The sequence below is a fragment of the Paroedura picta genome, chromosome 18 (genome assembly GCF_049243985.1).
Source record: "Paroedura picta isolate Pp20150507F chromosome 18, Ppicta_v3.0, whole genome shotgun sequence".
NCBI lineage: Eukaryota > Metazoa > Chordata > Lepidosauria > Squamata > Gekkonidae > Paroedura > Paroedura picta.
This window is the reverse complement of record NC_135386.1, coordinates 1,973,730-2,001,430: the sequence shown is the minus strand read 5'-3', so window position 1 is coordinate 2,001,430 and position 27,701 is coordinate 1,973,730. Positions and strand designations below refer to the sequence as shown.

General features: G+C 49.9%; 1 protein-coding gene across 14 annotated transcripts in view; it reads left to right on the top strand.

Annotated features, from left to right (window-relative positions):
* Window positions 1-27,701, top strand: part of TJP1 (tight junction protein 1) — a 140,792-nt gene that overhangs the window by 4,344 nt on the left and 108,747 nt on the right. For 11 of the 14 annotated variants that reach the window (XM_077318323.1, XM_077318331.1, XM_077318322.1 and 8 more), the window contains exon 3: window positions 23,352-23,484. In XM_077318323.1, the coding sequence (XP_077174438.1) occupies window positions 23,352-23,484 (133 nt within the window). Of the gene's footprint in view, window positions 1-15,243; window positions 15,417-23,351; window positions 23,485-27,701 lie in introns of those variants that run through there. The other 3 variants (XM_077318329.1, XM_077318325.1, XM_077318324.1) reach the window with 1 other exon arrangement.

The following is a 27,701-nucleotide window of genomic DNA, read 5'->3' as shown; positions in this document are numbered from 1 at the left end:
CAGACAAGGAGAAGCACGCAGACTTCCCGAATGAGTTAAACGGGGCTTTTTACCAAGGAGGTATGCACAGGTTTTGAAAAGCCATCATTTCCAATATCTGCGCACAACAATTCCCCAAGCAATCCGCTGACCCTAATGCTCTCTGACTTCCTTCTGAAGTTTGAATGTGCATCCAGACTTCACCGCTCTGACCTTTTTGCCCACTGGTAAGTTTTGAACCCGCCGTTCCTCAGACGGTGACTGTATGCAGCTGTACTGCGGGTAACATTTTGATCCAGGGAGCTGTGCTTATTATATCACAAGGTCACTCAGAGGAACAAACTGATTTTTCAGGGCCCAAGTCTTTTTCTTAAAGGCTCCGTCGAGAAAGAGAAGGGCCAGTGGGGAAGCTAACAAGCTGAATGCTTGCTGGCCCTCAAAAGAATACATTCGATTAAGCTGGCACAAACGTACATTAGGCTGCAACTGGATGGACCACTGGTCTGACCCAGCAGGGCTCTTCTGATGTCCTTATGAAGGCCTCGGCCTCCCTGCCCTGTTCTTGGCCCTCCAGAGGAACTGGTTGGCCATTTGTGAGATGGGGATGCTGGTCTAGATAGACCAATAGTCTGCTCCTGCAGGGCCCCTCCATTTCGCTGGGTGATCATATGTCTCGGGCAAAAATATATTCCCTCTGCTAAGGAGCAATGTCACTTGCATATTCATATAATACGACCCATTTACACAAGCTGGAGGTGGATCATTGTTCCCAAGAACGCGTAATCATTTACTAAAAATGACAAGAAGACTTTTGAAGAATGTATAACCCAGAGCCAGGCAAATGAGCCACCCACACAGCCCTGCATCAATTCACACTCTGCTGAAAACCAAGGTAACGGTTTCTCCTATCAACCAGGCGACCAATCGGAAGCTGCTGGATCTGTCTATAAATATAAACAGGGGGTGACTTGGGGAACCATAGAAACATGGAGGGACTGGTGAAACGCTTGCCAAAGGAAGGATAAATCAACACTAACGAAAGATGGCGATTTGGGGGCGGAGCCTCCAACAGGGCAGGGTTTGGCGAGGGGGAGGATCTTAGCATGGAATAATGCCATAGACTCCACCCTCCAAAGCAGCCCTTTTCTCCAAGGGAAACTAATCTCTTCAGTAGGGAGATGGGCTATAATTCTAGGGGATTCCCAGGTCTCACTTGGGGACCAGCATCCACAGAAATGTGTCATTTTAGATTAATAAACATGAATAAAATCTAGCCATGTTTGGGAGAAAATGAAAGAGTGGATTTAGAGCAAGATGTAGATAAATATGAATGAGACTCAGAAGATTGTCAGGTGGCGAAGGAGGAGGAGGAGGAAGAAGGAAGAAGAAGAAGAAGAAGAAGAAGAAGAAGAAGAAGAAGAAGAAGAAGAAGAAGAGTGGTTCTTATATGCCGCTTTTCCCTACCTGAAGGAGGCTCAAAGCGGCTTACATCGCCTTCCCATTCCTCTCAAATGCTGGCAGGGGCTCATGGGAATTGTAGTCCATGGACATCTGGAGGACCACAGGTTGACTACCCCTGGCTTAGCAGAACCCTGCTCTTCCTCTGCCTTGCACACAGCAAGACAGTAAGATGCCTTTTGCAGCAAACCGGAATTTGCACTGACTCCTGAACTGACCAACTATGGTTTACTTACGTTGTCTTTTCAAAACTGGATTCTGCATAGGAGCTTAAGTCTGCCTTGCAGTTTACCCCTCATTAAGGACACTTCCTTTTAATCCCATCAGAAACATCTTCCTTAAAGCACAATTTGGATAATCTAACCTGCCATTTAGTTGGAATTTTGAAGCAGAAATTTAATAATATATATATCAATGTTCTTTCTCTCTTTGGATTACCGAGTGGTTCTCAGTGCTAGGTTTTGGGCCAGTTCCAGACTGAAAGCAATATTAGGCTATCAGATTTCACCCCCATATAGTATTTCATGATACCTTTTGGGGTTTTTTGCATGAGTAGAATGGTGCCTCTGTCAACATTTTTTTCCTTTTTGTCGCATATAGCCAGGAGAACACATTTGCAGCTGCCAGATTGATTGATTATATTATGGGATTTATATTCCTTCCTACTTTAGGGAATTCAGCTCCCAATGACTTTTCCCTCCTTTTCCACAATCAAACAAAAACGACCACTAGGTGGTACTATATTAATGTAATTAAACTACTTGGATATAGGACTCATTTGAAGAGCTGTCTCGGCTGTTCCATTTCTGAAAGAAGGCTGTTCGATTTCTCTGAGATGTACAGACCTGCCTTCTATCAGCAGTACTTTGCTCATGTTTCCCAGACAGTGCAAAATTCAAAACAGCTCCTGTAAGATCTAAACAGTTGGGGGGGGGGTATTCTAAAGAAATGAAGAATGGGATGAGATCCTTACAGCTCCTTAAGGGCCTAACAATATATAGTCCAGCATGATTACTGCTAGTTCTGTGATCCAGCCTAGTAAGGCGCTGGGTCTGGATGGCACCATTCCAAGGGAAACAGCCAGTTAAGCCAAGCTTGCTAATCTCAGCTTCAAATTTTCCCAGTCGTGGGTAGAATTCTTCAAGGAAATCCTCCCCGCTAAGTCCTTGTTCAGCTCCCTCCTGTGTGGGCCTCTTCTTCTCCTCCTGCAGGAGTAGATAACCTGAGCCAATGTAATTAAAGATCAAAAAGGCAGGGAAAGTGTGCTTCCTGCCAAAAGTTAAGACAAAGCTTTCCCAGCCTCCTCCAAACAACCTCTGGCTTTTCTGCCACGTCAAGACGGCTCTGTTCCTGTCGCCCCTGAGTGTGGTTTTACTGTGATTTTACTGTGGTGTAAAGGGGGGGATACGTGTTACCTTTCTGAGTGAAAAGCAGCCTCGAAAACACAACACGCCTCTTAACGTTAAGCCCGTAAGACAAGAGTGGCAGGTGGGATGGCCGTCTAGTTCCCAGGCGGTATGCAGGTAGTAATTCCCTCATGATTAGTTTGCCGCAGCAACGAAAGCTGTCCTGGCGTTACCCAATCCGGGATGCTGCTGCGGAGAGGGCGGCGTGGCGTACGGTGCCACGCAGCGGTCAGGTCAAGGTGAATTGTTTCGAGAGGGAGGCGTGTGAAACCTGGCACCACTGTGCCAGTACTGGAATCAGCACTAGGAAGGGGAGAAGGGGTTGGGAGACTGTGTCACCCGACCAGGATCTGACTCCCTTCCCTAGACTGCAGTTTAAAGGAACAAGATTCCAACTGAGCTTCCTCTTCCCTTGGCAGTCCTTCCTTGCTATGTGGGGGAGCCAGCATGGTGTAGAGGTTAAAGAGCAGTGGGCTGTAATTCGGGAGAGCCAGGTTTGATTCCCCATTCCTCCACAAGCAGCCAGCTGGATCACCTTGGGCCAGTCACAGTTCTTTCGGAGCTTTCTCAGCCTCATCTGCCTAACAAGGTGCCTGTTGCAGGGAGAGGAGGGGAAGGTGATTGTAAGCTGCTTTGTAAGACCCATGAGGCCTGCAGGGTCACTTTGGGCCAGTCGTAGTTCTCTCAGAGCTCTCTCGGTTCCACCTGCCTCACAGGGTATCTGTTGTGGGGAAAAGATTGTAAACCGCTTTGAGACTCCTTCCGGTGGTAAAAAGCAGGATACAAAAAAAAAAAACCAGCTCTTCTTCTGTTCTGCCTTCTTACCTTTCCTGCTGTTTCCCTTCCCACCAAACCTCTTCAGAGGGCTTTATTGCTTTCTCTCGTTCACACGGTCTCCATTTCTTCCCTCCCCCCCTTATACAGCTTCAGGTCTCTTGAAAGTGTTAACAAACTTTATCAATAATTATATGATTCGCCAAGTTCTCTCGCTGGATTGTAGTTCTGCATTAGCTGTGTCCTGTGGTCTTGACCACAGGCACGATAGAAGGGAACTGATGAACCTCTATGGGCAGGTGATGACATAGTTTTTATGCCACACCTCAAAGGGCCCAGGTGCAGGTATAGTGCACCTGGAGATGTATGAGTCCCCCTTTCTAGAAGGGAGAGGGCCCATAGAAAAGGGGAACTGGGCTGCAGAAGTAATTGGGGTAGAATGTTTGCCATTTACCCCTGGCCAGTTTCCTCATTGGGGAAGTCCATTGGAAGTTTCCCCACCAGCCTCCATGCAAAGTAGGGGTTCCCAATCTTTTCGAGCCTGCCTCTGGAATCCTGAAACTATGTGGCTGCCACAAAATGGCTGCCAGAAAACAAAATGGCTGACACAGCTCACTTTTGGTCAAACGAAGATTCTTGTGTGGTGGTGGTAGCTGCTGCCAAAGTAACATTTTTTTAAAAAATCCATAGAACAGATCAAATCTCTGACAGCCAGTCAGAATCCTGGCCCCACCTGGCCCCACTTACTTTTGAAAACCATTTGGGGGCACCAAGAAAGGTATTGGAGGGCACCATGTTAGGGCATGGCATAAAGATGGTTTGTCTCATAAACAAGACCCTGCAAGATCTACAAACCCACACATAGATTATGCAAAGTTAAGCATTAAATTGTTATTGCCAGATAATCCTTTTAAAACACGTATTTAATCTTTTAAAACTGGATGCATTACTCCCCCTCCCCTTTTCTTCTCAAGTACTTAGCTGACTATTTTTCATTGTATGTGGAATATTGAGGGGACAGGCAAGAAAGGGCTTATTAAAACATAATAAGTATGATTCTTTGGGGGCTTTGACAGAGCTGGGGGGGAGAAGAAGCTGATAGAAGAATAGGTAACAAGTTCAGTGTTGGAGCACTGAGGGAATCCTCTTAACCGAACGACACTACTTGTCAGACCTGACGATTAATTCAGCTTCCCTCTTTTCTTTGGGGAGAAAAGGTTATAGTGTTAAGTTTGTTCTTGGTGTAGGGGTTAAGAGTGGCAACCTCTAATCGGGAGATCTGGGTTTGATTCCCCACTCCCTCACGTGTAGTGAAGGAGACACAGTTCTCTCAGAGTTCTCTCAGCCCAAACTACCTCACCGTGTGTCTGTTATGGGTAGAGGAAGGGAAGGCAATGGTAAGCCACTGTTTGCCCCCCCCCCCAAGTAAGAGAAGAAGGAAAATGGCAGCTACCCCCCTCACACAAAGGAAGAGTCAAGATTAATTCAGCTTCTCATAAGAGCACCTGGCCTTGCTCTTCATCAGAATTTCGACGCTAGGCGGAAGTTTCCCTACTTCAATTATTAGTGCCTCCTTCCCTTTGCCTACCATTTGTCAGATGAAAGCAAAAGCCATAAAAAGAATGGGAGAGAACCCAAACAACGATGCGACCTAAGGTGCAGAAGACTCGGGGAAATTGATGCAAGGAGGGGAACCTACAGATGAGGCAGTCTAGAGGGTGGAGGTGAAGATTCTTCTCTCCTGAAAGCGGACATTCTACGTGGTAAAGCAGTTATCTGCAGTTTTGCCGCAATCATTCCCAATTTGGCCTTGCGTTCTTCAGGACCATGGAGAGCTGCAAGGCAAATTCCAGGATAGTCAAATGTACTTGGCTGAGAGGCTGGAGATATGGCCCAGCGAAGGCAATCGGTAGGCTGTAGATCAAATCGAGCCCAAACTCTTCCTAGAGGATAATGATTTCCTACAGACTTCCTTCACACAGGTTGCCTGTGAACAGGAGTCCACCACTGATGAATCGGAGCAAGGAAGTTCAGTTAGGATTCCATCTGTCAAAGTTATTCCATTGTTCAAACTGACCCAGAGAACTCCCTCTCCCTCATTATGTGCTAATTTAGAGACATGCGAAATTTCCCGAGAATGCCTAGAGTAAGATGTCAGGTGATTTCTCACTTCTGTCTGCTATTTTTGGTGCGTACACCTACAAGTAGACCTTGGCTCTTTTGTCTCTGCAGGCTGCGTTCCTTTCTGGTTGCCTACAGGTTACCTTCAGCAGGTGTCACAGCCCGCACTTTTGAAATGAAGGTGTCCTTCATTATCCTTCGGCAGATCATTATGGGGGATTGCTTTTTAGTTGTCTTGATTGTAGAGTTGCCCGTTTATCTCTCACAGAGTTCGGGCAGAGGGAAGCAGATGACACTTAGCAACAGCAAGTAGTACTAAGAACAAAAATGGAAGAACAGCTTCACAAGTAGGAATTTCTTCTCACATTACAAGTTCAGATGCTCCTGTACAAAAACGCATTTATTGTGAAAATGCATGCATCCCTGCCTGTCCGCTCAGCTCTCAGCTGCCTTAAATCAGTCTATTGTTCCATTGAGGTCAGTACTGTCTATTCAGACTGGCTGTAGCTCTCCGGGGGTTTCAGTGATAGAAGTCTTCCCCATCTTTTCCTATCTGATCCTTTTAACTGGAGATAACCAGGGACTGAACCTGAGACCTTCTGCATGCCAAGCAGAGGCTTTGTCACTGAGTCAAGGTCTTCCCCATCCCCTCCTGCCTGTTCCTTTCAACTGGAGATGCCAGGGATTGAACTGGGTCCTCCTGCATGCCAAACAGATGCTGTACCACTAGCCCACAGTGCCTCTGCAGTAAAAAAGAAAGGAAGGAAGGAAGAAAGAAAGAAAGAAAGAAAGAAAGAAAGGAAGGAAGGAAGGAAGGAAGGAAGGAAGGAAGGAAGGAAAGGAAGGAAAGGAAGGAAGGAAGGAAGGAAGGAAGGAAGGAAGGAAGGAAGGAAGGAAGGAAGGAAGGAAGGAAGGAAGGAAGGAAGGAAGAACCAGCTCTAGTGGTAAAGATTCCCCACTCCTCTTCATGCAGCCATCTGGGTGACCTTGGGCTAGTCATGGTCCTGATAGAGCTGTTCTCACAGATCAGTTCTCTCAGAGCTCTCACAGCCCCACCTGCCTCACAGGGTGTCTGTTGTGGGGAGAGTAAGGGAAAGGTATTTGTCAGCTGCTTTGAGACTCCTTCAGGTAGAGAAAAGAGGGGTATAAAAAACAGCTCAGCTGTTCTCTAATGCTGTGCCTTTTAGAACTGAAAGTTCTAAAAAATTCATTTTTTGAAACTTTAAGATAAAGCCGTTTGCTGGTCAAAATTAACCTCCCTTACCCATCTTGTATCCATCGTTACTGAATAATATATTTTATCATGATTTAAATACCAGGGAATATCTTAAATATGTTTTCTGATAGATCTGGGACAGTCAACCCCTTCTGGCCATCTATCTCAGGAATTACACTGAGAGGAATAAACAGCTGTCGGGAATGGAAACGCTACATCATCAGAAAGCTGACCCAGTGCGGTGGAAATCACAATATGTTCGTGCAGGGCGGAGGTAACATGTCAGATAGTGGTTCCTCAAATGTTCCCTCCTTGGACAGCTACAAAGTCTTAGCAAAATGTTGGCACAAGAGCAGGGAGCTGGAAACAGGCAGGAAGGTAGGCAAGCATTTAAAAACGGCAGGGTTTCCCTAAATATAAAAACAAGTAGCCAACAAGGACCATCCTTAGGTGTCTGCAGCAATTCTATTTCGGGAACATATATCAGCTTTGTAACTTATGGCTTTCCATGCCCCAAATCTGATGGAATCACAGTTGGGTGAAGATAGGGAAGCCCTCACCGGGATGGGCCCAGGCTTGCGTGATCTCATCAGAGCTCAGAAGCTAAGCAGGGTCCACCCTGGTTAGGCCTTTGATGGGAGACCACCGGGGACGTCCAGGGTTGCTACGTAGAGGCAGGCAAGGGCCAACCGTCTCTGGACGTCTCTGGCTTTGGAAACTCTTCGGGATGTTCAGAAATCAATGGCAACTTGACAGCCCGTTCCACCGAAGAGGTTGAGAATTTCCTGGGTTACAGTCACACCTCCCCGCAGGCTGCAGGGCCACACTTTCCTTGGAGTAAGCCCCATTAAACAAGACAGGGCTTCCTTCTGAACAGGGCGGCTTAGACTTGCTTCCTCCTTCCATCAGGATCTTCAGCATCCCAGTGCAGACGCGATGAAATGAACAGGAGGAATACTCCCAATTGTATTCATGAGGGCAAAGTGCTTTGCTTCTGGACAAAGCGACAATCGGAGGAAGCTCCCTCAACCCCAATCTCCAGGGGGGAAAAATCCAACCCAACCTTACCTTGCTGTGATCCTCAGGTTTGTCCTGTATTGATATGAAGGCTGAACACTTGAGGCAGGGTCTAAAATTTGCGAGCCAAATGGTCCTCCCTGCAAGTCATTCAAAAGCAAGCTTCCCAAAGGGCATCTTTCAAGCTATTTTGTAGATGGAACTGCTTAAACTTTCTCTTCTGCAGGCCTCTTCCACTGATCTATGCATAATTCTTTGTGTAATGTGGTTCTCTTGGGGACAGCAGTCGGAAACTTGCAGAGGGGACAATCACGGGGACGTCAGGGCACGCACTGTGCCCTCAGTCTATCGGCCTGGTAGAACGAGTGGAACAGCCTTCTGGAAATGCTTGCCCCAGAGCGTGTTCTCAGCCATGATGGACATGCACTGGGAGACCAAAGAGACTGCTTGAAAACATGACACCCCAAATTAGGAGGAATGTTCTCTTCACAAAAACGAATGCGTAAACACTCTGTTGAGAGCCGGAGGTGTCATGGCTAAGAGCGGCAGCATCCTCTCATTTGGAGAACTGGGTTCGATTCCCCACTCTTCCTCCACATGCAGCTAGCTGGGTGACCTTGGGCTAGTCGCAGTCCTGTTAGAGCTGCTCTCACAGGCCAATTCTGTCCGAGCTCGCTGAGGCCTGCCTACATCACAGGGTGTCTGTTGTGGGGAGAGGAAGGGAAGGTGGTTGTCAGCCACTCCTTGGAGCCGTGAAAAGTGGAGGATGAAAAAACAGCTTCTCCTTCTTCTGTCAACCAGAAACAGGATTTCTGGGCCCCAGTTCTGCAAGAAACTTTAACCAGGAACAGTTGCTACATCCAGCTTGGTTTTGAGCCGCACGCTTCTCAGCGCACCACTGGAACTCTCCCAGGGATTGGGACCCAGGGCCAAAGAGTTTCTTTGCAGCGCAAGTTTCTCTGCTAGGCTTCTTGGATCCTGAGTCATCTTTGCCATGACTAAGCTACCCTAGAGTTCTGCATGGGGAGCTCTTAAAAATGCATTCCAGAGGCCCTCTGTGACTCACTCCGAGAAGGGTCGTCTCCTTTGGGTAGCTGTCAGACAGAAGCCTTCCCGCGGTTATGTCAGAGCCCCCTGGCTCCTAGCCATCCATCTGTTATTAATTAGTGATGGGGTGACTGTCATCTCTGTGGCCAGCAAACACTTGCCGTGTGATTTCCCCCTCCCTCCCCAAAAGTTGTTATACCAGTGAGATACACACGAACACTGTAACCACAAACCACAAAGAGGTGAATGCCCTCCCTCAGGAAACCGTGGGGGCCCTAGTTCTTGGATGGTGGCTACAGAGGTCTACCCTGACCCAATTGCCCAGTCTTCTCAGACCTTGGAATCTTAGCAGGACCAGGCCTGGTTTATACTTTGAAGACCACCAAGGAATCTCAGGGTCATTACACAGGCCATGGTCAGCAACCTCTGAGCATCTCTTCTTGCCTTGAGCACCCTACAGTCAGCTGGGAGGGGGACAGAGAGAGAGAGAGAAACTACAACTCATTAAACAAAAAGTCTGTGGTTCTTTAGGGAACAGTGATATTTATCACAATAGAAACAGGTTAGCACTTGGATGGGAGACCACATAAGGAAGTCCAGGGTAGTTATGTGGAGGAAGGCAATGGCAAACCACCCCTTTCTTCCAGGGGCTACTGGACTCAAATCTTGCTTGTGTACCCTTTTAGCCCCCTAACCATGTAGCAACTTTGTGAATATGAACCTCCGGTGCAGAAACGGCCTGGGTAACAAAAAAGGACCGTCTGTCTTTCATCTTATAGCCTATTTTCGCCAAAGTTCTTGAGGCCGTCCCCAAAATAAGCTCGCATCCCAGAAAACAACACACCCCACCAACCCTAAAAGCAGAACCCATTCCAGACCAGCGATAAACAACCATCAGCAGTAACTAAGACAGCCGTAACGAACAGCAACGCAGAGCAGCCTGTTCAAAAATAATTAAAACACAAAGCAGAGAAGCCACTTAAAACCAAATTAAAAAAGCAAAAGCAGACAACAGAAGAGGGAGAAGCCAGCCACACACAGCAATCGACGAATTAAAAGCCAGACGCATTAAAAATAAAATTCTTGCTATGACACTGGGAGATGGAGAAGAGATGGGGAAGGGCCTGTATTCCTGCATGCCCTGGCATTCCTCAGAATACAGAGGCAAGATGTCCCCCCAGAGTCTCCACTGGATGAATCCAACCTCTTCTGGGCCCACAGCACCCTAGAATCTGTTCTGGGTTCCTTCTCCTGTAACAGGCAAGTTTCCACTGGCTTAGGCGCAGGCACTGCCAGACGGACTAATAAATGCACCGATAATCCTCTTCTTCAGGCTTTCATTTTCCCTTTCCATCCCACAAAGGTCATCACCAAGAAGATGCTCTCGGCTGACCATAGCAATGATGCCGGGTCCATAGCAAAAGCTGCGGTCTTGGATTCTGCGGTCGCTCTTCAAGCCACAAGCATCTAAAACTTCTCTCTCTCTCTCTCTCTCTTCTGATGCCGGCGCTGTGGAATGAAGGAGAAAATTGGCACCAGGACATTTGCTGCTGTAGGGAAATCGTAGGCCGTTGCATTAACTAATAACAATAGGTGAATAAATCAGTTTGCCTGCATCCTTTCCTGGCTGCCACTCCGATAAAGCTGCAAGGAAGTTTGCGGGAGCTGGCAGCATCCCCTGTTTTTATTTTCGTCCTCCCTTTCTGTACAACTTCCTTGTCTTCCTTCTTGTAAAACCCCCGATGAATTCCATGGTCTCTTGTGACGCTAGTTCTGTAAAGGCAATGTATGTTATATACGGTAGCCATGGCTGAACTGCGTAATTCCTTGGGAGAAGGTTTCTCCCCTCCTCTCTTTGCCTCCCCCTTTCTGCTTTCAGAAACCTGGATCGCTTAATGTCTTTGCCAAGTGGCTGTACCAAAGCGGTCAGCACAACAGGCACCCATTGATGTAGGCAGGTCTCAGAGAGCGCTGGCAGAATTGGTCTGCAGGGACAACTCTAACAGGACTGTGACTAGCCCAAGGTCACCCAGCTGGCTGCCTGTGGAGGTAGAGTGGGGAATCAGGCCTGGCTCTCCAGGTTAGAGGCCACCGCTGTTGACCTCTACCCCCAGAGCTCCTCCGAGACTCAAAGACAAGTCGTTTTAAGCAGGAGAGGTGAGCTAAGTTTTAATACTTAGGCCAGAGTAGAATCTGGGAGCCTTTTGATTTAGGAATCCTAGAAGATTCCCCATGTCCCTCAAATCTCACCTCCACCCTGGCCTTACCCGTGATGTCCACAGTCTTGCTCTCAGTTGAGGGTATTCAAATACCCTTGCTCTCAGGGGCACACAAAGAGTGCTGGACTGCAGCCAAAGTCTGGAAGCTCGGAGAGAGAGTTTCGTGCTAAGGAAGTGTGGAGCTAATGAAAGACCTGAAGGGCCACACAGGCATACACAGTCCTCAAAAGAAGAGAAAATAAACACTTGGGTTGTTGGGGGATTTATTTTTTCCACAATGAAAGCCAGCGGGGGAACAAAGGGTAAAAAACCTGATTACTGGCATAAAATTTGCTAATCAGATTCAGAGAGATAGAGAGAGTGTAAAGGTGATAAGTGTATGGACTGTAGATTAGAAGAGAAAAGCCAAGAAATAAGATGGGTGGGGACATTACCGCGTTGCTCAGAAAAGGTATTTCTATTGTCAACGGGCTTATGGATCATTGGTGTTCTAATATCAGGCTGCCGGAAGATGCCACTTGGCTGGGGCGAGAACCTTCACCACTGGCATTGATGGGTGGGTGGGGGAGGGAACGGGAAGGCAGGGACCAGAATCCACTGGGATCTGGGAATCAAGTCATCCTGGACAGCCAGTCACATATGACTGCCTGCTGCTTGGCTCTCACCTTGACTTGGTCCTTTCAGTTTGGTTACCTTCTTCCTGAGGGGAAGAGAGCCAACTAGTTTGTTTGCTCATCCATCCATCCATCCACCCAACCAACCAACCAACCAACCAACCAATCACTCATACATCCACTCACCCACCCACTCACCCATCTATCCACCCACCTGTTCATCCATCCATCCATCCATCCATCCAACCAACCAACCAACCAACCAACCACTCATCCACCCACTCACCCACCCATTCACCCATCTATCCACCCATCTATTCATCTATCCATCCATCCATCCATCCATCCATCCTTTCAACTGCCCCATAAACATTATTTATCATGTCGTACCATGCTAACACTCATCCACTTACCCTCTGCCCTGCCAACATAGCAAAAGCTGGAGTTCAAAATACCCAATATGGGCGGAATGGCCTGTCTGTTTTGCATGCCCCCAGACCTTGCTCAGGGAGGGGGCGTTTGCAAGAGATCTCACCCTCTGGCATCTTTTGCTAATATTAAGGCGATTCCACTCTTCCTTCTGATTATAACAAAATCCTATTACATGAGTGTTCATTGTTGTTTTAATCTGATTAACGGCGGAACTCTTCACAGTATACTGTTTTAAACTAAAGCACACTTCCTTCCTTGTTCAATTTTATTTTTTTTTTAAAAAACAAGCCTTTCTTATCATACTGAGGGCAAAAGCAGAGCCAGATCTATTAGCAGCTCACGGGTGGGATCCACACGAAGTTCAGGGTGTTCGGACGGCATCAAAGCCAATCCAGACAGAATTTGGCTCTGGGAAACGGCAGGGAAATGATCCGAGGTGTCGGCGGAGCAAAGTGCAGGCCTTTCACCCATCCAAGTGGCTGAATTCCTTTTTACAAAACAAGGCAGGATTTTTTGGAGGGTCTATCACAACATTTTGTCTCGCTTGTCTCAACCCAATCAGGGCCGTCATCAGCATATCCTGTGGTGGGGCGGCTGCCAGGGCCCACGGACTCTGGTGGGGCCCAGTGTTGCTGATTCCACCCATGCTCCTCCCCTAACGCCCATCTGTGCCGCAGCTGCCCAGAGCCACTGAGAAATGGCACATGGGTGGTGCAGCATGGTGGCCCTCCCGTGTCAATGGGTGTAGCGCTCTGGGCTTTTGCAGCAGCCTGTGTTGTCGGGACCAGGACGAAGGTTGTAGCGCACAGGTGTCACTGAGATCTCTCAAGTACAGATGATGGCGGTTGTGTGGGTTGGGGCCATATGGGGATTAAAATAATAACGTGGGGCTATTCTAGGCCCTAATGAGATTAGCGTGCTCAGGAGAGGGACCCAGCCGGGGAGGGGGCAGCCCTGGGCCTCAAAGGATGGCTGCGGCAGAGGTAGACTTTTCTGGCAACTCCCAGCACTGCTGGAGAATTGAGCTAGGAATGTTTTCGCTCTTCCTGTAGGTTGTGTGTCTCCTTGTGATCCATAGGTCTATTCACACATGCAGGGGGGAAATTGCTAATGACAAGCATGTGCGTTTGAACCAGCTTCCTGGCATCTCTCTCTGCCTGTGTGAAATGCACAGGCCCATTCACCAGTGCTCCGATGAGTAATGTGTGCATGATCAGTCCCCTAATCTCTAATTTTGAAAAGGGCCAGAGGCTCCAAGATGTAAAAGACCTCAGTCTGAGACTCTGGAGAACTGTTGTCGGTTTGAGTAGACCATGCTGACCTTGAATTACCAAGGGGCTGATTCAGTGTGCAGGAGTTTCAGATGCTCAGACTGCCACAGCATGGCTCTGTGGTGGAGCATCTACCTGGCATGCAGAAGGTCCCAGATTCATCCCCAGCTGAAAAGGACCGGGTAACAAGTGATGCCAAGGACCTCTGTCGGAGACCCTGGAGAACCACTCCCAGTCATAGCGGACAAGGGTCTGACTCTGTGTTCAGGAGCTTCATAGGTTCAGGAGGCCACAGTGTGGCTCAGTGAAAAAGCCTTCCCTTGGCAGATAGAAGGTTCAGTTCCTGGTGTCTCCATTCAAAAGGGTCAACTACATGTGATGAGAAGGGCTGAGATCCGAGACCCTGCAGAGCTGCTACCAGTTTGATAGACAGGCAAGACTGAATAGATGAGAATGAGCTTAAGAACACAAGAGAAGCCATCTTGGATCAGACCAGTGGCCCATCCAGGCCAACACTTGATGTCATTCAGTGGCCAGAACCCAGGGGCCATCAGGAGGTCCACCAGAACTCCAGAAGCCCTCTCATCGTGGACCCCAAGTCCCAAGAAGACAGAGCATCCCTGTACCAGATATAAGAACACACGAGAAGCCATAATGGATTAGATCAATGGCTCATCCAGGCCAACACTCTGTGTCACGCAGGTGCTACCAGGAGGTCCACCAATGGGGCCAGAACTCCAGGAGGCCTTCTGCTGTTGGCCCCCCAAGTACCAAGAAGACAGAGAATCACAGCCACGGAGTATTCCAACTATACCTCGGGCTACTAGCTGCTCATGGAACTTGATAGACTCGGTGTCCGATTCAGTGTAAGGTGGCTGCCACGTTGTGGCTTCATGGTGGAACATCTCTTTGGCATGCACGGTGTCCCCGGTTCAACCCCCGGCATCTCCAGTTAAAAAGACCAGGCAGTGCATGATGGGAGACACCCCCGCCTGAGACCCTGCAGAGCTGACCTTGATGGACTGATTCAGTGGAGTGCAATTCCATGTCATTTTCTGCTTGGCAGGCAGAAGGTCCCAGGTTCAATCCCCGGCATCTCCAGTTGGAAGGGACCAGGCAGGAGGGGATGGGGAAGGCCTTGATCTGGGACCCTGGCTCAGGGGCAGAGCCTCTGCTTGGCAGGCAGAAGGTCCCCGGTTCGATCCCCGGCATCTCCAGTTGGAAGGGACCAGGCAGTGGGCGATGAGGAAGGCCTTGACTTGGGACCCTGGAGAGCGGCTGCCGGCCTGAGCCGCCAGGGCTGACCTTGAGGGACTGGCGGGGTCCAAGTCAGGGGCCTACCTTGATGTGCCTGGCGAGCAGGAGGTCCCGGCTCCCCCCCCCCCCGCAGCCTCTCCAGGGGCAAGGGCCAGGCGCTGGGGAAGGCCCCGGCGAGCAGCTGCCGGCCCGAGTCGCCGATGCCGCCCTTGCGCAAGCCCCCCGCGAGGGAAGGGGCGGGGGGCGGGGGGCGGCGGGAGGAGGCGGGGCGGCGGGCGCGGGGGGAGTGCGGCAGAGGCGGCGAGAGAGGGCGCCGGAGGAGGCGGCGGCGGCGGCGGAGAGGCGGCGGCGGGGAGGGAGGGAGGGAGGGAGGGGGGGGCGCAGAGCGGCGCAGGGCCGGCAGATGCCCGGCGCGGGGGCTCGGAGGGTTGCATGCGGCGGCTGGAGCGGCTCTGTCGGTGGCGGCGGCGGCGGCGGGGGCGGCGGGGGGGCGACGGCGGCGGCGGCACCATGAAGTACCAGAAATACCTGACGGTCCTGCAGATGGCCATCGGCGTCACCGCCTCCAACCGGGGCAGCCTCATGCCCTTAAAGAGGAAGCTCTGGTGAGTGGGCCACGCGCGCCCCTGCCCCTGCCCATGCCCGTGCCCATGCCCGTGCCCATGCTGCTGCTACACGGCCAGGGCGCCTGGGGAGGGGGGGCGATTGTGTGTCCGTGTGTGTGTGTGTCCGTGTGTGTGCGCGCGCCCTCCTGGGCTGGGTGGCACCTCCTCGGCCAGCGCTGGAAGCCCCCCGTGGGCAGAGACTACGCCGCCTCCCATGGTCCGCGCAGGGCTGCATTTCGAGGGGGTTGGGGTGGGGGGGGGGGGGAGAGACCGGGACCTTCCCCGCGGCCTTCCCATAGGATGCCTCTGCGCACGGGAGGCTGCGCCGCCAAGCCCAGCGCCGGGATCGGAGATGCCTGCCGCACGACGACGGTCCGGGGGCTTCCGCGGTTCCAGCGGGACGGGATCGGAGGTGCTGTTGGGGGGGTTTGTTGCAGGAGGTTCTGGGGAGCTGCCAAGAATGGGAAGCTCGTCCCCAGTTCAAAAGTCCACATCTGCCTCTCTGTCTGTCTGTCTGTCTGTCTGTCTGTCTGTCTGTCTGTCTGTCTGTCTGTCTCTGTTAAACGTGGGTCATTTAAGCTGGGGTCATGGATGCTGTTCCAGAGATGCAGAAAGGCAGCTTCAGAAAGAAGGCCCAGTTGTGGGTGTTCGGAGATGGGGGTCGTTGGTTTTGATCTGCTTGGCATTTGCGTCGTTTTGGGGTTTTAAAGCAGTCTTCGCCCAGTTGCAATCTGGTTTGGGATGGCCAAATAACTGGCTTCCGGGCAGCAAACAAAAATTACGTCGTCTTGTGTGAACTTGACGTGTCAGGTCGGTTTCAGGAAATACAGACACTTACGGGAGGGCAGCAAAACAAAGCATCTTGCAATGCCGTGGATTTGGGGAGGAAGATTCTCGTGGACGCTGCCTTCAAAACCTGCGATGGTTACTTGAGCTTGAAGGGAGAGGAGGTGCGTGGTTTTTAGAAGGGCACCAAGAAAAGGGGAAATGCTGCTACTGTACTTTTTACGGGGAAGGAAGCCAGAGATGTAGCAGCAATTTTGGTCTGGCCCTTTGGCATGACAGCACAAAAAGAAAACTTTCGGTGTGAGTGAACGTGTGGGTGTATAAATCAGTCTACCCATATAACAGTTCCGGTCCTTGTACCGGACAGATGTTTCCTTTTTTAAAAGCCCCCCTGCCCCCCCCCGGTCAATTCTTGTATACTTGGATTGCACCTTACAAGCCACGTCCAGCGTACAAGAGTGGAAGAACCCCGCATGAGAAGCAACGTCCTTGTGACTTGCTGTCTCCGTGACCTCAGGATACGAAGGGAAAGTGCAGTGTGTCAAAAAGATGCATGTGTGTGCTGGTGGTGGTGTGGGGAGGGGAGCATTTCAGAAACGCTGATAATACAGAAGAGGTTTCAATGGCGCGACCAGCAAATTGCCTATTTCCAAGGCTTGGCATGCCTGATCCCCCTCCCTCCCCCCCTTTTATATAGATTAACAAAAGGCTTGACGTTACAAAGGGAGCAAAGTATTACACAGCAGCACAGAGGCTGCCGTTTTGTTCATTTGAGGCCTTTTCCCGAGAAGGTCACATTGCTGTGGTTATTGCGCTGTGCCCGGCAGCTTCTGGGGCTTATCTCTTCATTTCCTCTGCCAGAATTATTAATTTTTTTCAGGAAAAAAAAAATCCTGCTTTGCCTTGTTAGGACCAATCGAGCTGATTTTAAGGCCACGGTGTTGGCCCTACAGAGCTATAGGCAGGCAGCACACGGCCTCTGCACATGGAAGCATGGATTCTACAGAGAGAGTACATGCCTCTGCTGGAAAGTTTGCGCGGCGTGCATCGTCCACAAAACCCGATGCACTGTGGGGAAGCAAGAAGAATTTGGGTTTTTGTTTTAATAATCAGAAAAACATCGATCTTCCTTCCAAATTCGGTCATTCGTGGTCTGTTTTGGGTTTTGGCCGAGAAACGCAGAGGGTTGGTGTGACCAGAGCTCTCTGCTGCGTGGCTCCCTTGTGCTGGCAACACAGGCCAGTCCCTGAGAATGAACGATAAAGTTTAATCATCGGTATCTAAAGGGGGGGGGGGCATTAAACGCCCTCTGCTTTTGAGCGTCTTTTCGATGTCCCCTGCAAAACGTTCTCAGGTAATTGTGCAGGCTGGTGAGCTGGCATCCCTTCAGCAAGCATACGTTTTATCAGAGGGCACGCTGAAAGGTCCAGAAAGGCCTGGGTTGGAAGCATAATTGATACCTATGGACAGAACAACCCTTGGACCGATAGAGAAAAGCATGGCCAAGGATCTACTTTGTGCTTTCGACATCATATGATGGATACAGTTATTCTTTGCAAGAGCATCTTTAATGGAGCGTAGCTGGAAAAGTTCAAAGGCTGTTGCCAGATCGATGGGCATTCGTCAGCATGTAAATCCACCCCGGATTCAGATCCAAAACCGATTGAGAAATTTCCCCACCTCCCGTCAGAAGTTTTGCTGCCTTGAATCAGAAAAGCAAGTTTTGAATATATAGGTAGATTTCCTTTCATCTAGACCAGTGGTAGTCAACCTGTGGTCCTCCAGATGTTCGTGGACTACAATCCCCATGAGCCCCTGCCAGCGTTTGCTGGCAGGGGCTCATGGGAATTGTAGTCCATGAACATCTGGAGGACCACAGGTTGACTACTCCTGATCTAGACCACAAGAGACATCATTCTCATTTGTCACCGGATGTTTAGATATTTCCGAATCGGAGAGATTTTTTTTTGTTAAGTTAAGGTTGGTGTGTTTTTGGCCGCCCTGCGGTCCATATGTTGCCCAATACTGTTAGCATGGGCACCCTAAATGGTTGAATGAGGAGGGTTTAAAAGGCTTCTCTTTTGTCCCGGGAGATAATCCACCTGGATTCCACTCAGTGAAAAATGAAAAGGTAGCGTGAAGGTCCAGGTTCTCCCTAGAACATCTGCTGCCCTAATTTTGCCCGTTAAAAGGGCCCTGCCTCGTGGGACACAAAGAGCCCGGCTGCACGGCACGGCACGGCACAAAGAGCAGCCCGTTTCGCCACCGTGCGGTATCGATAAGCTAATTCCGAGGCCGCTAATTTGATTCTGGCCTGCAAAGGTCACAGCGGTGACGGCATGGAAAGCCATCTAGAGTTATTAAGGAAACGAGGGGGGTGTTTTTGTGTGCGCCTGGAGACAGATTCCCGGGGACAAATCACTCTTCTAATTGGCACCAGTTCAGCAGATGGGTCTGCAAGTGACTCAATTCTTTCCTAATAAGATCTTTCAGACCACATTAGGTATCTGGCAAGCACCTGCCTGCCAACTGCAGTCAAGCCCAAGGAAATCTAGGAGGAGTCTCCACGTGGCCTTCAGCAGCCCCTAAGAAGCCCCCCTGCCCCTAGGGGGCAGGGTTAGTATATGTTATGGGGCTATGCCACAGAACAGAGGTGACAAAACTGTGGCTCTCCAGATGCCCATGGTGCTGGAAGGGGCTTGTGGGGCTTGTAGCCCGTGGATATCTGGGGAGCTGCATTTTGGCCACCCCTGCCATGGAATCTAGTCTGACTCCCGTGGCATCTTTAAGACCAACACAGTTTAATTCTAGGTATAAGCTTTCGTGTGCAGGCTCACTTTTAAGGGCCGTTTAATTTAACTGCCTGTCTGTTTACGTTCTGTGCTGGTTTTATACTTGGGTGGGTTCGGGTAAGCAGCCATCTTGGTCCGAAGCAACAGAGCAAAGTTTGAATCCAGTGGTGCCTTGAAGACCCATGGAATTTAATTCTGGGGACAAGCTTTCGTGTGCATGTACAGAAGAAGAACTGTTTCTCTATACCCCGTTTTTCACGATCTGAAGGTGGCTTACAAAGAGCAAGAAGAGAATGGAGGTGATTTGCCGTTGCCTGCCTCTGTGTAGTGACCTGGTCAGGAAAGACAGAGGTTGTTTTCTGTTTCCCGCCTCTGCATATTGACCCCAGACTTCCTAGGCGGTCTCTAATTCAAATGCCGACCAAGCTAGACCCTGCTTAACCTCTGCAGTCTTATGAGATCAGCCCACACTGGGCCACCCAGATCAAGGCGAAGCTAGTTAGCTTGCATTAAAAGGGGATTAGACTTGGCTATCAGCCACCACGGCGCAATGGACCCTCCATGACCAGGGGCACTAATCCTCTGAATCTCAGCACGCGGAGGCAGTGGCAAAAGGACCCTTTGACTTCCATGTCCTACTTGTAGGCCTTCTAGGGGCATCCATTGTGTGAAACATTGCGGGAAATCAGGTGAGCCTCCGGTCAAGTCCCTTACATTTTATAGTCTTATTAACTTTTCACCCATCAGGCAGAAAGTAGCCAGCAGCCAGCAGCTCTGTACTGTTGCCTGCTGTTTAAAGAGCCCACATACAAGGCACACACCCTCAGCCAGCCAGTCTTGAAAGCTAAGCAGGACCAGCCATGGTCAACTCTAGGATGGGAGACCACCGAGGTTGAGGGAAGCAGAGGCAAGACGCCTCCACTTATCCCCTGGTCCTGGATTTTCCTTGGGTCAGTTGTGACTTGGTGACAATCAGTTATGAGGAGGAGGAGGAGGACAGAAGACAAGCTCTTGTTGGGCCATCAGGAAGAGCTGTTGAGTTGCGTATGGCTTGGTGGGCCCTATTCATTCTTGATTCATCCTTTTTCACACACACACACAGCGATTGAGAGAATCCAGTTTCCATGCAGCTTCTTTATTACCTATTTCCATTGAATGCATACAAATCTTGTCCCTCTTCCTCCCCTTCGTGAAGGCCTCCAAGCCCCAAGACGGAGAGAAACACAAATTAACACCCTAATTACTTGGGTTCTAAGCCACTGGCCCAGGAGAATCCTAAAACGGTATATCACAGTTGGCGTTTACTGAAATTCCAATACTGGAGCCAGCAAAATCTTTCCTAAAGGAGGTGTGATTAACAGGAACGGTGTGCAGAGAATATACTGCCTTGCTAAAATAAGACAGGGACAGAGTCTTGGGTAGGTCGTTCGGAGCCTGGAGCAAAAAGGGGGGGGGGGAAATCAAAGTGGTTTATTGAGGCTTTCGAGCTGGTTCCTAGTCTAGTCTGTCTTCTGGCTTAGCCATTTGTGAAAGGCGGCCAGAGCAGCCTCACTGTGGCGGGGAGGAGCCCTCAGCAGGGTGCAAATACCCTGTGTCCATCTGCTCCTTTTTCCCATTCATTCATCCAGCTGCCCATCCATGCTGATTTGTTATTAATTTATTCCTTTATTACCTTGCTTCCCAGCCAAAAAATTTGGCCTGCAAAGAGCTCCACGGCAAATCAAAGTGAATACAAATAGCCAGGAAAGTTCAGCAGGCAGGCTGCTATTTTTCACCAAAAATGCTAATGTTCCCCACACAGAGTCTTCTGTCCACACCTGTGGCTTGCTACAAATGAGGACCAACTGCTTGTGTTTGTGTGTTTGTGTGTGAGTGAGAGAGAGAGGGGTGTGTGTGTTTCTCTTTCTTTTTTGCATGACTTTGACTGTACAGGCCTGGATTGACCTTTATAGTGTGTCTTTCTCACAGGGAGTCCGGGGGGACTGCAGATAGCTCTGTCAGGACAATCAACAATAATTCCATAACTGATGCATTGCCATTTTAGATGTTCCCGAAAACCACAGACAATAACAACCCAAAAGTCTTGTCCCTGCAAACCAGGTTAACTGTTCGAGAATTAAGCTCCCCAAGCTGTTCTTATGCCTCTCTGCCTGTAGTGGGCCCTCCAGAGGAGCTAGTTGGCTTTGTGTCCACAGTGGTGTGGGACAGGAGGCTGGGCTAGATGGGCTCTGGGTCTGATCAAGCAGAGGTCCATCAATGGCATAGATGGTACACTCTGTATGGGGCAGGGATGCTCTGTCTCCTCGGTGCTTGGGGGGCCACAGTGGGAGGGCTTCTGGAGTTCTGGCCCTGCTGGTGGACCTCCTGGTGGCCCCTGGGTTTTGGCCCCCGTGTGGCACAGAGTGTGGGGCTGGGTGGGCCATTGGCCTGACCCCACATGGCTTCTCTTACAGTCTTGTGTCTGGGCCAGTGGCGTTTTCTGTTTTCTGTCCTTGTGCTCATTTCCCACTTGTTGCCAGAACTCTTAATTGCCTGTTGTAGAAACTCGTGTTATCGGGAAGCTCATGGCAAACGGTCGATTTGACTCTCTCTCTCTCTCTTTTTGGGGTAACATCTGTTAATCTGTCTAATTAGTGTGGCGTCCTACATCATCACCTCGCTGCCAGGCTAACGGGTTTGTCAATAGCTGAGTCGGAAGAGGCCTCTGAAATGCATTTCCCCGAAATAAGGGGCCGGGCAGATTTACGGGATGCGGGGAGGCTTATGGTTGTCACCGTTCCAAGAGCAGTGATGCTGAAGAGGGGCGTTTTTTTTAAAAAATCAACCGTAATTATAGATCTCCGAGCTGATCTGAAGATCCCCTAGCAAACCAAGCTGATCTGGAGATCTGTTTAGCACAAATGGTCTCGGTCTTCATGCAATGGGGGACACCTTAAGATGGCTTTGCCTAACCAAGCAGAGGCAAATATGAGAGGCGTGATTCTCTGGAATGACCTGGAACCACCTCGTGGCCTGGGTTGACCGAGCAGAGTTTAGTTGGTTCAGTGTTCCGCTCCCAAGCTAGATTCCTAGGCCAGGACATCATGAGTCCCCCCCATGCAGTGGCTGCTGGCTTTCATGTTTCAAAACTTTATTGGAGTGACATGCTTCGGCCCAGTGCTCAGCCAAACGTGGCTTCAGCAGTAGGCCGCCCCGTTTATCCGGTGCTTCTGTCACCCCCCCCCCCCCAAGGAAGCTCAGAGGAGAAACTTTGGTATCCTGGCCAGACTAGGGGGAGAAACAGGCCAGCCTTCTGCCCCCCGGCCGCGGCTAATAATAGTTACTACTGAGGAAGTGGGCAGGAAGGCAGAGGGCAATTAAGGCATCTTCGACGCCAGTCTTTCGCACTCACATGGCTGTCAAAGGTATACGGGCAGCCGGGACATGACAATGCACCATCTGGCCGTTTAAACAATAACTGGGAACTTGGGATTCTTCTGCATGCTCAATGGTGTGGACTTTATCAGGAGCTGCCTGTAAAGCAGACACTGCAAAATTCTGGCAAAATGCATCCCCCCCCCTTGACGTTTACATAATTACATTTCACTCTGTATTTCATACCCCGTTGGATATTCTTGTGTTTTTTTTTTCCTCGTTTTCCACACCTTTTAAATAAAATGTCTAAATAACAAGGATCCACACTAGGCCACAAAAGCTGCTGTGTTCATATGCTATCTGGTATCAGGAAAAGTGTGCATGTACACAAAAGCTAATGCCCAGAATGAAACTTTGTCGGTCTTCAAGGTGGCGCCAGACTCAAACTCTGCTCTGTATTCTTTGCTGTTATTATTCACGCATATATGTGCACATAAAACTGCTTTTGGTCGGAATATGTAAGATCTGGAGCTGGAGTGTGGCCTGAAAATGAATTATTGTTATTCACTGAAATTCACCCTCCAAAGCAGCCATTTCCTCCAAGGGAAACTGATCTGGAGATGAGTCTGGAGATGAGCTATAATTCCAGGGGATCCCCAGGTCCCACCTGGAGGTTGGCATCCCTAAGTCCACCCTCCAAAGAGGCCAGTTTCTCCAAAGGGACTGTTCTCTGTTATTTTGTGGTCCATGGTAGTTCTGCAAAATCTCCAGGCCCCACCTGGACACGGCTCCCTTGTGTCCACGAGGGTCCATATCCTACCAAGTAGCTAAGCAAAGTGTACAGCCTATTTCCTGCCCAAGAAGCCTTCCCTCAACCTACAGGCTCTTCCTCCAGAGGAAAAGGCAGAGGGAGGCATCAGACCTTTAGCGTAGCAGCCACCGAGAGTCCTTGAGCCTTCTGCCTTTCCCAAACTCAACATGTGCCCTCCTTTCTCTCCAACAGGGTAACGCCGTCCTCCGAAAACCCCAGTGGTTCTAACTGTAGCATAAGCCAAGGCAAGCCTTCTTTGAGAAGAATAAAAGGGAGAATACATAGGAGCAAAAGCCTTGACAGCCTGGATTTCTGCGAATTCAACGTAAGTACGCTCTTTCTCGTATCCTGGCGCCGTGCCGACGTTCCCGGGGGCTCCTCTTTGTCGGCCAGGAGGGCTTTCATGTTCGACGGCCGGTCGCACCAAAGCTTTGGGTCATACTTGTTTCGACAGTTCAATTCTCAAAACCTCCAGAGAGGGGGATGTTCGCGCATGCCCAGAGATGCTTGTTTGCACAAACGGCGGAGAAGGTGTCAGAGCTATTTCTGGGCTGTTGCCATTCAGGCATGCTGTGGGACTTAATGAACGCCCTCCTCCCTTGTTACCAGAAGAAAGCTCCCTGTTTATACAATATTAGAAGTCACAGAGAACGAATCCAGCTTGGCCTTCTCCCGGAGAGAGGGCGGAACATTGGGTTGTGTGCGTCGTTACCAAATCCTCTTTGGGGTTCCTAAGACACAGTTTTTTAACTTGACTCAATGCAGACTTACCTGGGGGCGAGCTCTGTCGAACGAATGGGATTTTGAATCAATGTGTATAGGACCGGGCTCTCAATATAGTCTTTGCAACACCCGGAAATAAGACAGAGCTGTCAGTTTCCCCCCCGCAAGTTGGTTACTGGAGGAAGTAACCATGAACAGTGCTCTGTTTCTTTGCTTAGAGTTTAGAAGTCATAATCAGGATGGAAAGCTAGATTGGAGCGCAGGAGGGTTGAATGACGCCTGTCAGCCAGGGGCAGAATGAATTTCACAAGAAAAGGAGGGGAACGATCTGTTTTTAGAGCGTCTGGGTTTGATGTGGCACAGAAGGCGCTAGGACTTCTGGCTGGTGTTTTTCACTCAAGTTTCCTAGTTGTGGGCAAGCAGGTTCATGTATTCAGTTTTGCAACAAGCTCCGGGGTCAACACAGCCCCTTTTCCTGCTCACAAAAGGCGAATGAGGATCCTTAAGATCCGCTGAGATAGTAGGCATCAATCGTGAACTGGGGTCAGGCGCTACTAAAGACCTGTGGGAATCCCACCTGAGAGACATTTTGTGAGTTATCCTCATAGAAGGCATTAAAATTTAAAGGGAGTGAGGAAAGAAACACATGCGGATAAATGGAGAGGCATCAGGTTTGATTTCCTGGGTCTCTGGAGGTCAGTGCTTACTCCTCCTTGGTGATGTAAAGAGCTCTGCTGGAAGCTAACGCAGATGTTGGCTTTGGTCTTGTTTTTCCCGAGGCATGCCTGGCGAAGAGTAGCTTCTGTTTTTGTGGAGGTTGCAGGTGTATTTCGGAATCAAACTCGGGTCCCAGGTGAATCGCACTTTAGTTGAGAAAGCAGCTCCCTTGGGACACGAGAGGTGAACCGTCGCATGACCCTGGGTTTGGGGAAGTCTGAAAGTCCCCTTACGAAGCATTCAGAGTAAGTAAGACGAGGGTAAAATGATTCCGGTTGTATGCTGATGTGCCAAGGCAACTGCAAACGGTTGGAGGCAGAAGGAGATATTTGGCTGACTGAAATCACAGATCCTTGGAAGGCATAAGCATCCCCCAATGCACACCCAACAGGCATGCGCTTCTAAAATGTGCATGCTTTTGTGCTGGCTTTCTGAGTCGGAGAGATGGATCGGCCTTGAAAACATTACCTGAACCGTCTGTAGCAGGGCATTGTGCTGGACTCCAGAAAGGGACGGCCTTGCTCTGGAATGAACGTTCTGCTCAATTGTCCTCCTGGTTTAAGCTCTATAGATTTCTTCTCTGCTTCCCTGCTTATGTAACGGAAAGGGGGAAAAACACGGTTTAACGGTTGTCTTCTCTCCGGCAGCCCTTCCCCAAGAGTCTGTTGGAGCAGGTGAAGCCGTAGTACGGAGCAAAGGGGGCTCATAAATGAGGCCCCACCACTCCCTGCCGCTGTTCCCTGGGCACCACGGAGTTTACGTCACCCCGCTGTCAGTTGAAAGACCGTCCGGGACTGGACATAACAGGAATTTTTCCCTTTGCTTTGAGTTTATATATTGGCTAACCACTGGATTGTTCCTAATTTCTGGCTGAGCTTCAACGCTGCATAGCTAAGCTCTCTCTGGTGAAGGACTTTTGTAAGGCAATCGTCTTGGAGTTTCGCTGTCGGGTGTGATAGTGTGGGTAGGCTGTGTGTCAGGTTCATGAGAGGGGAGGGAGATTTCCTTTGGGTTTTACTGCTTCTCTCGGATGGAACCTGGTTTCTTTGAGACTGTTGTGCCCTTTTACTTGAGGTGCGTGGCTTTTGCTTTTTAAAAGGAATTTATTTCATTGATTTGAAAAAAAAAATAATACAGAGATGGAAGCATTGCTGCCAAGGGGCCTTAGGAGCAATGCAGCACTACAAGGGGAGTGCTGATCTGAAAAGAGGAATTTCTTTTCTACACATGCTCCAAAGGCCTGTATCTACTAGGGTTGCTCCATTTTCCCGGTTGCTGGATCAAGACTGTGTCTGTAGCAGCCCGAAAGAGAAAGCGTCCACGAGCAACTTAAGGACTAACCCAATTTGAAGCAGGGGAGGCACGTTTATTTATTTTATTTATGTATTTCTTGATTTATTTCCCGCCACTCTCGACACGAGGATCGTGGTGGGTCGCAAAATTGATGCCCAACGACATTAAAACACCCAATAAAATCCCATTAAAACGAAATACAAAAATATATTAATCAGGGCAGTAAAAAAACAAACCCTCACCTCGCCACGGCTGATTGCCAGCTGGGCGTCAAGGGGGACCAGCATCCACTGGTTCTCCTGCCCCATGCCACATCCCATGTATAGTCCGACCAGCCTTCTGTGCACAATTGCAACAAAGAAAAGGAAACCGACAACTAGCTGTGCTTGCACGTGTGTGCGATTCAGCTCATCCTTGGCGATTGCTGGTGCTTTAAAGAGTCCCCCCTCCCTTCCTGAGAGGGCTGAGCTCAGTTCAGCTCAGACGAATTCTGTGAAGATGGCAGATTTGGCACATGACTGCTCTTGCGCTGCAGGAACAACGCTCTGGTGTATTACGAGCTACTATCCTTTCCCTCTTCTTGCAAAAGAGGTACTGTCTTGCGACAGAGAGTACAATGCCAACCGCTTTGGTGGGTTCTGCATCTCCATGTTACAGGGATTGTTTAACTCATGAACTCCTGTTTTCAATTTTTGCATCCTTATTTCTGGAGCATTTCTGATAATGCAGCACGAGAGGGACCGACTGTGTTTAAGTCAGCAACGTAACAACTTGAGTGGGGGTACAATGATGAACAGGGGTGTGGATGTGCCTGCCTCACAGGCTCATCCATGGAGTTTGGTCACAGGCCTGGAAGGGACAGAACAATGTTGGGAGTGCAGAAGAGGCCCTGGGTGCAAACCATGAGGTCTGATTTTAGAAGATGCGCATAAACCAACAGTTCAGTTCCCGGAGAGAACTGCACTTTCCAATGTGAACATGGCCAGCATTAGCACACCCTGAGGTGGCTCAGGACCATTTGGCAGGGCGCATGGCCACTGACCCTCATCCACACACTCCCCCTGCCCCCTACCTGTACCTGTGCTCCCAGCTACCCAGAGTCATTGAGGAAGGGTGAGCAGGGGATGCACCGTGGGGCACTCCTGGTGGCAACCCCAGCAGAATTTCAGTTGCATGCACTGACCAGCACTGTTGGGGAAAAGGTGTGCAGGTAGTGCAGATATCAGAACATAGGCGGTCCCTGCTGGATCAGACCACTGTCTCACCTCCCACAGCAGCCAACCTGGTCCTCTGGAGGGCCAACAAAAAGGCAGAGAGGCTGCTGTGGAAGAGTCTCATGCCTGCTTTGGAGCTGTCCCCGGTCCTGAAGGCCAACAAAGCCTTTTACTTCAGTTCTCCCACTGATCTCCAGTTGCCCTGGAGGAAATGCTTATTTGGGAGGGTAGACTCTGCGGCTTTATATATCCCTGAGGCCTCTCCCCTCCTCATACCCTGCCATCTCCTGGCGCCACCCCCAAAATCTCCAAGTATTTCCCAACCCAGAGCTGGCAACCCTCGTCACATTTGAAGATTGTGTATGTGTGTTGTTGTTGTTGTTAGCCCTGCCTTCTTACCAGCCATTCTAAAATCCTGAGGTGACTTTCCTTATGTCCCCCATCTAGTCTAGCCTCTGTATGGAATGGTACTTCTAGAATGCAAAGTGTCTTGCAATGGCTTGGACCCCTGACCCTTGGTGGCCACCGTAGCTGTCATTAAAACCCACCATGCAGAAGGCGTTCCAAAAGGAGGAGGAGCAGCAGAGCGGACCGG